At 31.6% G+C, this 14,600-nt stretch overlaps 1 protein-coding gene across 37 annotated transcripts in view; it reads right to left on the bottom strand.

The window, feature by feature from the left end:
• The window catches only part of LOC137658547 (uncharacterized abhydrolase domain-containing protein DDB_G0269086-like), a 111,241-nt gene that overhangs the window by 28,872 nt on the left and 67,769 nt on the right, over window positions 1–14,600 (bottom strand). For 30 of the 37 annotated variants that reach the window (XM_068393422.1, XM_068393427.1, XM_068393397.1 and 27 more), the window contains 3 exons: window positions 13,868–13,908; window positions 13,138–13,281; window positions 8,098–8,241 (listed from right to left, as the gene is read on the bottom strand). In XM_068393422.1, the coding sequence (XP_068249523.1) occupies window positions 8,098–8,241; window positions 13,138–13,281; window positions 13,868–13,908 (329 nt within the window). Of the gene's footprint in view, window positions 1–1,096; window positions 1,139–6,503; window positions 6,522–8,097; window positions 8,242–9,449; window positions 9,579–13,137; window positions 13,282–13,867; window positions 13,909–14,600 lie in introns of all 37 variants that reach the window. The other 7 variants (XM_068393406.1, XM_068393410.1, XM_068393418.1 and 4 more) reach the window with 4 other exon arrangements.

Here is a 14,600-nt window from a genome sequence, read left to right as displayed (position 1 = left end):
GGCCGGATTAGATTAAAAAACTCTAAATTAATACGCAATTCTCTCTCTGTATATATATATATATATATATATATATATATATATATATATATATATATATATAAATAATTGTGCTGATTAAAGTGACTTTTCGTGTGTTTTACAACGTTCTATGAGTATGCCTTTGCGTAAGAAGTATTTGTTTGCAAAAAAATGAGAGAGAGAGAGAGAGAGAGAGAGAGAGAGAGAGAGAGAGAGAGAGAGAGAGAGAGAGAGAGAGATTCATGAAGGCATACCCATCCTTGTCCTTTACCTGATATACAGTATGCGTATGATAATGAAAACAAAAATTACGTATGATTCAAAATATTACCAAAGGGTTCTTATACAGGCAATGGAATAATACTTATAAAAGAGTTTGGATATTTCATTGCACACCAACAAATGCAATTATTACAATAAACTTTGGAAACTGATTTGTACAATGCTGATATGCATGCACTTTCATATATATATATATATATATATATATATATATATATATATATATGTATATATATATATATACATAAATATATATGTATATACATATATATATATATATACATATATATATATATATATATATATATATATATATATATATATATATATATATGTGTGTATATACATATATAAAATGCTCATGCACATGAATATATAGAATAGGTCAAACGTAATCAATTGATACATTGATAGTTGGAGTTTATGTAAGTAAAATCCTCTGGTAGCACTTTGCCAAAACATTGAAAATATACATGACAAAGAAAATTAGAAATAAAAAATACACACACAGAAACATGAATACAGTCACTAAAACAAAAATACAATAGAAATTGTAAAGTAAAAGACAGTACAATAAAGTATGTACATAAAATATCTATCAACAAAAAGTACATGACGAAATGAATAATTGAAAGAATACAGAAGAAAAAACAGATGAAAATACCATTGTGCAGGAAAAAACAAGGGATTGCATCTATGCAGGTGCTAAAATAAGTTAAAAACAGGTTAAACTAAACTACAGAAAAGATAAAAAAAAAAACCTAGGAAATAAAAACTACAAGCACAAACTAACCAGCAGCTTTGGACGAGTCGTATAAACGTGGACAGTAATACTCTGAAATTTCACATGGGAGAAAAAAAGAAGGAAAATAAAGTGAGATATCTTAGAAATGAGTGGGACTCTTAACTGATGCCTTGGATACTCCTCGTTTTTTTTGTAAACATTATAGGTAAGCACCAAACAAAATAAAACAAATTAATGAAGTAAATAAGGAAAAACCAAAATAAAGAAATCCTATCACTATACCGTATGTTAGGATTAAATAATTTTTCTCTTTGAAGTAAAATATTTTTATCAGTCAAGCCTAAGAACTCAATGCACTCTGAGGTAAACTTTCTATTTAATCAATAAAATAAATTCTTAAAATATGTCAGAATGATGAATATTTATACTTGGAAACAACCAACTGTAAATTTCAAAATAGAACAAGTATTCACATTTGCATAATATATAAACTAATCAATGAATTCCCTGAGGATTTCATGGTAACGAGCAGATACACTTAAATGTCTATTCACTCTTATCCATTTAGTGTACTTATAATCTAAGTATAATTCTTATTAAAAGTTTTCTTCACCGTAAATTACTTCTCTAGTAAAGTTCTCCAATTAACTTTGTACAATTTCACTTGAATGATTCACGTAAATGTATATTACACTTTACTCTGAATTACATCATATAAACCCTTAATGCTTTCCACAGTGAAAATTAATGGTCACTGATCGCCTTTTCTAGACGCAAAATAACATTATGTGTGACTTACGTTTATTTTTTCGTGGCATGTTGAATGATTAAACGTCCAACTCTTGGAAAATAATTTGAAAAATTAAGATAGTAAGGGCGATTTAATATCTTTACTTCAAAATGTCATTTTTTCTGTTTTCTTTGTATATAAATTATACCTTTATCTTCTTTTTTCTGTCACTGTTAACCTTCATCATTTTCTATATGACCGTTTATACTTCCTATCATTCTTTTCTTCAGATAAATCTTGATATCTTGTTTACTCTCAACCAATAAACCATATCTTAATTCATCAAGCTAAAAATTTTTATTTCTAAGGAAGAGTATTTCCAATAATTTTCTAATTAGGTGTTTCCTTTTTTTATTGTACCTTCATCCTTTGCAACAATCCCAAATTGAATGGGATTCTTCTCAATACTTATCCAATTCCTCCTTCAAGTTCTTCATACGGTTAAGAAAGTATTTTTTCATATTTACACCTTTCATGTTTCATATACTACTGGCATCTCAATGCATAACATAGAGGCTGTAACTTGAAAGAATTTAAAGGGGCTGCTTGAAATCACATACTTTACTAAATCTGTTACCTGTCGTTGCTTCTTCGAGATAAAAAATGACGATGAAAATTATCTTGTTCACAGCTCTTCCCCTTTTTCGTTTCAATAAATTTTTAAAATCAATAGAAAAATCATATATATCACTCTCTTTTCCGGCACAACAACTATCAGAAATGACTATTATTTTTTTTCTTTTTTAAATTATTTTCCTTGAGGATTCATAACAATAAGACCAAAATATTGCAATTAACTCCTTTTCCAAAGGAGAATGAAACTAAAACCATAATTCTTTCAAAGCGGATTTCGGCCAGGATTTACCAGAGATCTCTACCCTAAAGAAGGCACCTGTTGATGTAGACACAAAATGATATTGCTAATGTATATAGATGGGTATTACTTTCCCAGAAGACTTTGCACTGCAGTTGAAACATGTCTAAATCGAATAACATCATCATCCATGCATTTTCATTAAACATGTACAATATTTTTCTTAGCTTCTACTTCATTATCATTCGTCGGGACCAAGGAAAGGTTTGACGGATGTATTCGTTATCATATTTTAAAAAAAAGAAAACTTTGGCTCTTACTAAAGTTATGGCTATCGTGAAAATTTTGAAAATAATCGGGGGTAACAAACAGATAAAAACGAAAAATAAAGACTATATAAGTTTGAGAGAGAGAGAGAGAGAGAGAGAGAGAGAGAGAGAGAGAGAGAGAGAGAGAGAGAGAGAGAGAGAGAGAGAACCGCAAGGCTGTACCACTGATTCGACCACCGCTAGCAACACGAGTATACTGACTCATTGTATCCCAGCCGACCAACAATATTGCCTTCTAGTCCTCCCTTCCACAGTAACCCCTCCATCTCCTCCGCCTCCTCCTCTATAATCTCTATTTCTATGCACATTATTCTGATGCTGTTCTTTTTCAATATTTACTTCACAGTCATACATTGTTTATAGTCTTAATATTCACGATGCTGTGTATTTTCAAATTGGTATCTGTTATTAGGTGAGAAGCAATTATAAAATTTAATATGAAATTATCATTAGTAATACGTTCATAAGTTATCATTTGCCGTAACTTATAAATGATTATAAGAACGTTATATGATAAAGTTTGCATTCCTTAAATTTTAAAGAATTGTGTCTACGGTCTTTTCATACCACGTTTAACTATCTAACCCGCTTGAGAGTTCTCTGTTTTCGTGTTTTTATCAGTAAAGAAATTAAAACTCTGAACAAAGATGAAAGATATAAAGCAAAAATGAATATTCATATCTCAGGATCCTATATGATACGCGATTTCCATAACAGGGTAAAACAGAGCTATTAACTCTGATGACGAAAATTATGGACAGACTTCCATAACTAGGTACAGTGATCTGCTAAAAATAATCCAGAATAATTAGACTATCAGAGGATTTCTATTTAATAATATCGAAGATCACGCAGCCAAAAATCTCGCTAATGATTATAAGGTCTCCATCAAATAAGAAGATGCGGTTGAAATCAATATAAATTGGATCAATTTATAACAATTTTTTTTTCCACCTTCGCTTAATAATTTCCAAAGATAAGCTGATTTACCTAATATATTAGGAAAATATATCTAGATAAACTGTACAGCTAAAATATATCTACCGTCTTTAGCAATCTGCTAAAAACCATTAAAGATAAGCAATATAAGAATAAATCAATATGAAAAAGAAATCGGACAATATCCACAGTGGAATGACTGATTTATAAAGATGATGTTCTTGAAAGTCGTTATTATATTATCGTTATGAACCAAGAAAATAATGTTAAATTACACCTGCCTTATAACATACCAATAATTATGCACACGCTTTCTTACGTGATTTCAAGTTCTAGCTTTGACGATTTCTCTTTTGACTTGGAGAAGTGGAAAATCATAAAAGTAGCCCGTCCTCAGCGTGACAAAATCAATCAAGAAGAGGGATTCTTCTTCACACAGCCACTTTCGTCGTGACATTAAACGTGACTCTAACGTAGTGATGTCATAAGGGCATTTTTGATCGCGAACTTTCTTTGTATCTCCCCCCACACTCTTCTCTCCCTTACTCTCATTTCACCGGCATTAAATTTAAATTTGACCTTAACGCAGTAGTGCCTTAAGAGTCAACCTGGCAGGCGAATTCTTTTGCTCAACCCTTCCCCCTCTCCTGTGTCCTTCATACTCTCTTAAGCTGTTTCTCAAAGGGCTCTTCGTATCCATCGGCCATTAAAGACTACAAAGACAGCGTTCAAAGACCCCTTCTGCGCTTTTATGAAGACCCGATGAGATGCCACAGTAAGCCCTCAACACTATAATGAACATCAAGTTCGGCTGCCCTTTATCATACCAGTAGTATACGAAACATGTCAATTATATATGAGGAGCATAAAATATAGCAACACAATATATACAGACACATACATATACTTGCACACACATATATATACTGTATATACACGGTATATATATATATATATATATATATATATACATATATATATATTACACAGTATATATATGTGTGTATGTATATGTATATGTATACACACATACATATATATATATATATATATATATATATATATATATATATATATATATATATATATTTGTGTGTATGCACATGTGCGTCCATATAAACACATTAGTGTCAACTCAAATTTAGGTATACATCCAAGATATTTTATTGGATATTCACTGCAAAGTCGTATTTTAGTTACAGAAGACTCCATACGAAGTCAAGACCACCCTAATATTGCACGTAAATCGTGTCCTCCTAAGAAGCACTAACTGTCCAGGATAGTTATGACTAAAAAATAAATGAAGCAGTGCATTAGGAATAGCAACGCGTTTAAGAAGCAGTTTCATGCAATGAGCGATGTGTCTTACCGTTCTTGAGTCCAAAGTACTCCATGCAACTGAATATATACAGTTTAGATGGTAAAGTAAGTTTTGTTATATTATTTGTAACTATAAGAATCCTAAAAAAATAAGATATATAATAATAATGATGACCGTGAAAAAAACAATCCGCTTTCTTAAACATGAGATATATTAGATCCTTTTACCTTAAATTTTATATTGCTTAAAATACACTTGGAACCATTAAGCTTTAAAATTATGACAAGTCTCGTCATTTGACATTAGAGCGGGAATACTCCAAATTCTTCAGGGGGTTGGGTGCATTTCTAAGACGATACAAAATACATGATAAGAGGATCTAATCTATCCTCGATAATAATAAATTTCGTGAAAAAAGCTAAATTTATTTAATAAAATGATAGAATGTATTTAAAAATGTATAACAAATTTGGACAGAAACTTGCTAATTCTTTTAATATTCAACCTTTATGCACCATATACTACATACCAGTAAATATAGATGTAATCTATAGTTACATGAAGGTAAGAAAAAATAACCAATAATTCCAATTTTAATGACAAAGAGTTCAATCCAAATTCATAATCAATAATCAAAATTTTAATAACAAAGAGTTCAATAAAAAAAAAACTTGATGTTATTACAATAATTTTGAAATTACTAATAGATTAACTGCAAGATTTTAATTACAGCTATCATATTTGTTGAAGTGTGAACATTTTCCATTTAGACTCCCTCAATAAAGATATCTTATTTATGTTTTTACAACTAAAAATTTATATTTCGTTTCTTCAAATTTCTTAGAAGCTAAAGTACCGGTTTCGTTCTACTATTCTGAACTATAAGTAGTCCACAATTTAGTGTGAGTTAGCTTCAATCTCTTCAAGAATTCATACATATATACACAGTATATATACAGTATACTGTATACAGTGTATATGTATACAAAACATTAAAAGGCCTACACTGAAGGAGTGTTTTAAGTAGCGTGGTGCGTTGATGTTATTTACAACAAGGCTAAATAATAAATAATCGTGAACCCTTCTAAAAATGCATAAAAATTCTAAAACCACAATAATATCAAAACCGTCTCGACAAATGTTTGTGTGACTTATAAAATTCGACAACTGGGGGAATTCAACTTCGTTCCAATATCCCCTTGCAGGGGAGGGAAAGACAAGTGCCAAAAAACATGCAGGCGTCTCGAAAGTCTTCTACTTACCGGTACTCCTTGATGCCTCTGCAAAAGAGAAAATTGCCACAAAATCTGAGTAACCAGAATGTCCACAAAATTCTCGGGAAAAAATTTGGGGTTATTTCAATCTACATTCTATAAGCAACATACTGTAGATGTTATTGCGTTTTAAATCAGTAGACCAGTCTTTCCTAAAAAGGGAAATTATGAAAATCATTCACATTCTCCAAAAATAATAAACATGGCTTGAGAATTGAAATTTTTAGAGTTTGGAACAATCTTGAATTTTTGAGAAATTGTAAGTTAAATATTAAAGATGTGTAAACCGATTACTCCTGTAGTGACTAAAATTAGTAACCTTGATAGGTTTCGCTCATATTGGTCATCAGTAAAACTTTACAGGAAATACAATTGGTTCAATTTTTGCTTTGGGGAATTGGGATAAATCTTAGCCATTCCAGTAAAGACTGGTCTACCTCTAATTATTCTAAATTTGAAAGCAATTTGTTACATTATTTTAAGATTTGTTTCACGTGATTCAGCATTAAATTAAAAAAGGAAAAAAATATTTTTTTATAAAAGAAAATTTGTGCTTCTTCAAAACCAATCTTAGAATATACAGTATATATACATAAATACTTGTATATATACACACATATATATAAGAAACACTGTATCTTTATACAGTATTATAAAATTTCACAAAAATTAATATATTCAAAATTTATTCAAGTCTGAAAAAACATAATAATTGTAAGAAAATAAAAGGAACTGAAATGTAAACAAATGTTTAACAATTCATAAAAATGTCATGTTTTGGAAATTATAATTCAACAAAATTTTCCATTTTAAAAGCATATATGTATTGAATGTTAAAGTTTATTATCTAAGTAATATCTTTTATTGTTATGTGTTTTCCATGTAGTTGTACTTTCTACTTCTGTAACAAGTTTAAAAGAGGTTTATTTATATCACCTAAAAGCAAAACAAAGACTGCTTTCTATTTTCTAATTACTACAAAGCATTTTCAAATGCCTTTACCTAAAAAAAAAAAAAAAAGTAAACAGCTTATACTTGTCACGGCACTTGCTTGAGAAACAAAATTTGTTGCGTAACAAAAACTGGATACTAATAGTTTTACTTACGTTTTCCAATTTGAATTTTGTTTTTCCCGAAGAACTAAATAGTGACTACGACTTTTCTGTGATGTTTATATTCATGCACTAATATTACGAACTAAAGTGAAGAGAATCTTAAATGATACCTAAATACTTCTGAGCGCTTTGCGAACAGAAATAGAAGCGATAGAAAGTATTAGATGCAAGAAACCTTGTAACGAAACTTTCGTTGTAATTTAACGTATATTGCCCAAAAGCCTCGTACCATATCACCTCGCAACTGTTCGTGAATAATGACCATGTCCAACATTTCATTTCTAAAAAGTCATAATGATCATGACACTTTCTCTAAAAGCAGGCAAATTCATCTACTTCGACAGGTTAAAATCTACGCATGGGATGAAAACAAAACTAAGATAAGTCATGGATCAGTTAATTTCCTCCGTCGACGACCAAGAGAGACCTGACCCACGGTCACCGTGAATGTTGCCCCAAGTACTTACGCTTCAGAGGAGGAGCTTTGTTATCGGGATCCCTATAACTCTTCAGGTACTTCTCAAACTGATCGGCGGTCATAGTCTCGTTGAAAAACTGGTGGATCCGATTGGACAGTCTGTCCCTCAGGATTAGTTTCTCCTTGTCTTTCTCTGACGGTACAAGGGGAAGGGGTTGGGGAAAGGTAAGTCATTTGGTATGGTACGGTATAATTCGGTTGATATCATGTAGGGGAATGTGATGGGATTCCTCATGCATAGTTTTGGTGAATTAGGGTGAAATTCAAATGGAAACTAGTGGATAAATCATCCAGAAGGTAGTTTGCTTATTACTGGAGTCCTGTATGTGTATCTAGACTAAGATATCAGGTAATGTACTACATGGCAAATTTGAGAATATACGGGTTACGTTTTTTTATGAATCGACTAGATTATCTGTAAAGTTGATATGCATTATTAATGACAATGAAGACCCTCAATCCCATATTACAAATTCTTATAAATTTCAATGAAAAAAATTAGCTATTTGAAATATATGAATCTATATGAGGTATGAAATGGTACTGGTGTCTATACTATATAAATAACATTCTTTGAATACCAAACAACAATAAAAACTACAAATTCTCTACTGAAATATTTTATAATAAATTACGACAGAAAATGAGTGTTATGTTAGTATATAAGTTCATCTAGACTAGAGCCAGTGTTAAGCTGGTGTTAGGAGAGCATCATTTAGTTCACGGTGTTAGTAGTGAGAAATAAAAAATCTGAAAACGATACACAAATCATAAAAGAACAAAAGAAATAATACCTTGACTTCAAAGGAGAAATACTTTTAGACAACCCATCAATCTTTTTCAATCATCTATGGCTTTCGGCCACCAACCAGGTATAAGCTTCTTCTTCCTGTTTTTCGAATTTTCAAATGTTAACGGTCATTTTCTTTACAACGGTCACCGTCACTCAACGGTTATGAGTATGTCTATCTCTAGTCCAATTTCTTTTCCTGCTTCGAATATATGCGGATAATTGTATCATTATATAGGGAAGCTGTTTATAAGTACGGTTTGTCCTTCCTGCTAAACCAAGAAGGATATCATAACGTTGTATCTGCTCGTTACAGCATACTGTTATAGAACGACAATGCTTATGGTCAACAAGAAACACAATAGCCCAGACCATTACCGACTCCCTTGGTAATGCAATACTTTTACTAACGCATCCTCAACAATATCGCATACCAGTTTATGAAATGTAACTCAAGTAATATATGTAAATATATTTCTATGTGTGTCATATCATTTATGTTTTTTTCAGTTCCCAAAAAGTGCCGACGAAGGCCTGACTTGAAGACTTACCAGCGGCAGTACGCGTGGTCTTGTAGTGGCTGAGACACTTGATCCTGAGGTTGTCCTTAAGGTATTCGTCCTCAGGGTAGTAACGCTGCCTGCGGGAGGCCAGCTTGGGGAGGTCGGAGAACTCCATAGCTGTCAAAGTTCCCCAAGTTTTATTTAACAAATTCAGGAGAGAGACCATAATACGTTTTTCCCCTCCGATCAGGCTTGTCCTTGACTAACGTTTGTCATTCTAGTCATGCCCTTAACTAGTATAGCTGATATTCTCCTTTCATTCTTCCTCTTTCAGTTAAAATCGTTTCTGTTGGTCTTTCAGAAGTGAGGCGTGTTATGAACGGTTCGTGTCATGTACAGTCTAGTCGTGGTGATAAACAGAACAGTGAGAAAGGGAGCTGATAAAGCTGGACATTAACAGAAGAAGGAGGTCCAATCTCCAGAAGGTAAAACTTGGCGTTGCAAAAGAGTTTCAAGTTCCTTCTCTTATGGGAATAAGGGGGAAAAGACACAAGAAAGAAACACACGGAATTAGGGCAGGTGTTGTGCTGTAGCATTTACTGGCCAACGAAAGTTATGGTTTCTGGCTTTAAAATCTTATTTTAATACAGAAAACGTGATCTTAATGTATAGAAGCAGGGTACAAACGAACACACACGAATGACTTCGACAGAGTAAAAAGGAACAACGACACAGAAGCAAACAATACCATGGTTTACTCAAGAAATTAAAACAAAAACAAAACAAAAAACTTGAAGAGGAGTTTCCTACATCAATAACACCATTCTTCACCACCAACTAAAATCACCTGAATATGAACGGGATTATAACTTTTTTCTGCTACAATTCCTTTTATTTATTTCTGTCTTCCTTTCCAGTTTGCCATTTACACGTCTCTTATGATTTCTTTAATCAATCTTAATAACTTCTTCGATCTTCGAAGCTGTTGACTTCTGATGCCTTAATAGTGTACTGAAGATGTTTCATTCTTTATCTTTTAATGTTTATATATTTTATTTATTTATTTGCATCCCAGAGGCAAAAAAGTGTCCTATTGTGTTTTACTGTCAGGTAAAGAACCTCTGCTAAAAAGAATATTTTCGAGATTTCAGGTTATTAAAAAATATTATTTTCGATGTTTATAAGAAGGAGAAACAAAACGAAAATCTTCACATAATAATTAATGCAGACTTGATAGACTAGTCGAAACAGATGACAGAGAAGACTATAAAGTTTTCTTCTAATAAGAAAACCGTATTCTACACGTATACCATAGATAATCTGAATATGGGTTGTCCTTTGATAAAAAAAAAAGAAAAAAGTTTTTGCTATTTTCAAACTAAGAAGAAAATGAAGAGAAAACTTAACATAAAAAATATGAAAATACAAAGTACGAAATTAAATATAATGCCAAAGAATGTAATATATTATGCGTTATTAACGGAGCCTTTTTTATTAGAGGTTGTTAAGAAGTTTTGCTGACAGCATTATCTTATCATCTGGGTTATGAGAACGTTCAAAGCTGTTAATTAATAGATGTACATGTAAGTTTACCAACCTTCCATTAAATACATGATTAATAAAATGTGCATGTAAATATAAACATGTCTATAACTTTATATAATGATCTACCTAACAGTCGATATATCTGCCAATGCAGCATTCCTTGTATTGGTCTTTTTTCTAAGAATACATACATACATACATACATACATACATACATACTCATATGAATTACCAAGCAAATCCTTAACCTAAATTATATGAATTTATTAAATGAATATATCGAAATAAAATAATATCGAGAAGTGTTAAGATAAATACTAAAAAAATAACCTTATTTTCTTAATAAACTCTATCTATATAAAAATTTAAGAACTGCAAATATTAAGCTTCTGGTATTCGGATATACAGTTACGGTTTCATGTTTAAGTTGTTTGTTTGTTTATTTTAATCTTAATGAAATGAAGCAGAAATTTTGATATGTAAGAGCCAAGTGACTCAGTCAAGGGCAGTCACTAACACCTATTTCTTACCGTGCAAGTCTTATTTATGATGATCTTTAAGAAATGCCAGTTACTTGAGCAACTTAAATTATCTTTATCTATTTAGCTCCATTTCGTAAAACTATTTAGTAAACTTCATATGACTAGTTTTAATTTCCTCAAAATTAAGAATACCAGTTTTCATAAATAAATCTTATAATCAATTGCTTAGCAGAATATTAAATATAACCAACTTGTAATTTTGTTTGGATTTGCCTAATACTATTTTAATCTAATAAGATCAAATATTAGATTTAATAATAAACAATATAAAAATAATCTTTTGAAAGGTGTTTTAAATCAATCGCATTTGTCATATTACGTAATAAATGCTAACAGCAATGGTAATTATACTTAAAAATCCAACAATGCAGGAATAAAACAAGCAAATAATAGATACAAAACACAGCGCTATGTATTTAATATTATCTTTTATCCTAAGCTAGATTTCAAGTTATTGAATACACTTAATCATATCTACCTTGAAGATGATTATTACCAAATATATACCAGCCTCATTATCCATTTACATCTCCTTCACGGTCGGTTCTTTTTTAAGGAAAGAAAAAACATGTACACCAAATTCTTTCGTACAATCTCTTAACTCTTACTAGGAAAGACACTTGATTTAGCTATTCCACAATTGACTTTTTCTTGACCATACGTTCACACATATACGCACAGCAACACAAAAAAAGTAATCATATCTCTGTATATGTAAACATATGTACTTTGGTGAAGATACACGGATGCATACAGACACATAAATACACATAAGAGTATATATATACATACGTAACTATCAGGGACATGAACACACACAGAGGTAAGTAGGAGATCAGTGGCAATAATAAACAGCAGCTTTAAAAGCAACAGCAGCAGCAGCAATAGCAAGCAGAGTAAGAAGGACGCTGTTGATGGAAAGGATGTCAAATAATGATAGATTAAAAGGCAGACAGAGAGAGAGAGAGAGAGAGAGAGAGAGAGAGAGAGAGAGAGAGAGAGAGAGAGAGAGAGAGAGAGAGAGGTGGGGGTGCATCAGCGTTTATTTCCAGATCTTCTGTGAAAAATAATACGTCCCTTGTCGCAATCAGGTCGCCGGTAATTGTAGTGTATGGAAACAAACACTGACGTTCCGTGCCTTACTGAATTGCATATGTAAATGCATCTATTTCAATAACTAATTTATTTTTCTTAACAAGAGGTAAATTGACTTACTGTCTCACCTGAGTTACCCTCGTTATTATAATCCATCTGGCTGTTTATACAACCTTACCTCATTAACATCAATTGTTATTGATATTCAATTAACTTTTATAAGGCACGAAAAAGAAAAGAAAAGGATGGAATGTGAAAATGTAATTGAAAATGAATACGAAGAAATAGATGGGAGATATATGTGGAAACAGATTGTAAGGCACGGAGAAAAGGAAATTATGTAATATGCAAATGTAATTGAAGATGAATACTAAAAAGAAATCGATTGAGAAATGCGTCCAAACAAGTTGTAAGACACGAAAAAATAAAATAATAGAATTGGAAAATGTAATTGAAGATGAATACGAAAGAGAAATAGCTGGAAAAAAAGTGTATAAATAAAGTGTGATGAACCATTTTGCTAGACTGAACGGGTGAGAGCAGTGAGGACCTACCAGGCTTCTCTTCCTGATCCTTCAAGATTTCTTGGGTAGTACGGGTAACGTTCTCGGGGTCATCGGATGGGTACCGGGCGCGGGCCCGTCTCCTCCACAGTGGTTGGCCTCCGGCAAATTCGACACAGGCAAAATGCTTGGGCCCTGTGTACCCAGCTTTCGGCATTATATACATGTACAGAAATATATACATATGTATGGATAGATATGTAAGTCTTGTGCTACACCAGGGGCTAAGTCGGTGTGCACGCATTCAATATTTCGTCTCAATTTCCGTCATTCACACTCATTCATTCACAGTCAGGGGTCAGGAAGGGGGAAACATATTATGGTTATTCATGATTATGCCTTATTCATAGAGATGAATAATATGTATGGTTGTACAGTCGGTATCAATAAAATTCATGATGATAAAATATGTGAAAGATCATCATTTACATGTCAAAGATCTGTTGTTTTCTTGTGAAAAATTTGAATGAAACTCAAATATATTTCAGACTGAAGTAAAGTAGTATTAGTCTCTGTAGCATTTTTTACAATTAACTCTTACTAAATATATTGTAATTTTCTAAATATCAATTACTGAAAATTTAAATAATAAATATTGTCATAAAATATACATAAAATTGACATTGACTTATGAAGAAAATTTCAATGAAAGTATTCTCTTAAGTATTGCAAATTAACTGAATTTTTGTTTTAAATATATATTATCTCGATTTCTTCTCACCCTTGGAGTAAGCCTTATCTGCGTCGGCGGCGGCACCAGGCCTGTAAATATAAGTGAAGTTAATTATTATTATTATTATTATTATTATTATTATTATTATTATTATTATTATTATTATTATTATTACTAGTTAAGCTACAGCCCTAGTTGGAAAAGCATGATGCTATAAGCCCAAGGGCTCCAACAGGGAAAAATAGCTAAGTGAGGAAAGGAAACAATGAGATAAATAAACTACAAGAGAAGTATTAACAATCAAAATAAAATATTCTAGGATAATTAACAACATTAAATTAGATCTGTCATATATAAAATATAAAAACTTCATAAAAACAAGATAGAAATAGCGTGCTCGAGTGTACCTCAAGACAATTACACGAAATACCTTTTAGCTTTCAAAGTATAATCCACAGAAATACGGATATTAGAATGCAATACTGTAATTTCATTGAGCTTTCATAAGTATGAAGTATCTATTTTCTGGGCGACGTAAAAATTGGAATATGTGCTATTTAACTAAATTGGACAGTTAAGGTGACGGGACTAAATGGGATGAATAACAAGTAAAACGGCAAAATTCAATGCATTTGGGGGCCTATAGACAGGTGCGAAGAACCTCTAGTCATATTTACTATAATTTTATTGAGCTTTCAAATATAGGGCCTTTGTGTCAATAGGAGTAGGAGTTGATGATGATGATTTCATGAAGTATGAAGTATTTGTTTTAATAAGTTAT

This window comes from Palaemon carinicauda, chromosome 19 (assembly GCF_036898095.1).
Source record: "Palaemon carinicauda isolate YSFRI2023 chromosome 19, ASM3689809v2, whole genome shotgun sequence".
In the NCBI taxonomy this organism is placed as follows: Eukaryota; Metazoa; Arthropoda; class Malacostraca; order Decapoda; family Palaemonidae; genus Palaemon; species Palaemon carinicauda.
The sequence above is the reverse complement of the archived record's forward strand: the minus strand, read 5'-3'. Positions and strand labels throughout refer to the sequence as shown.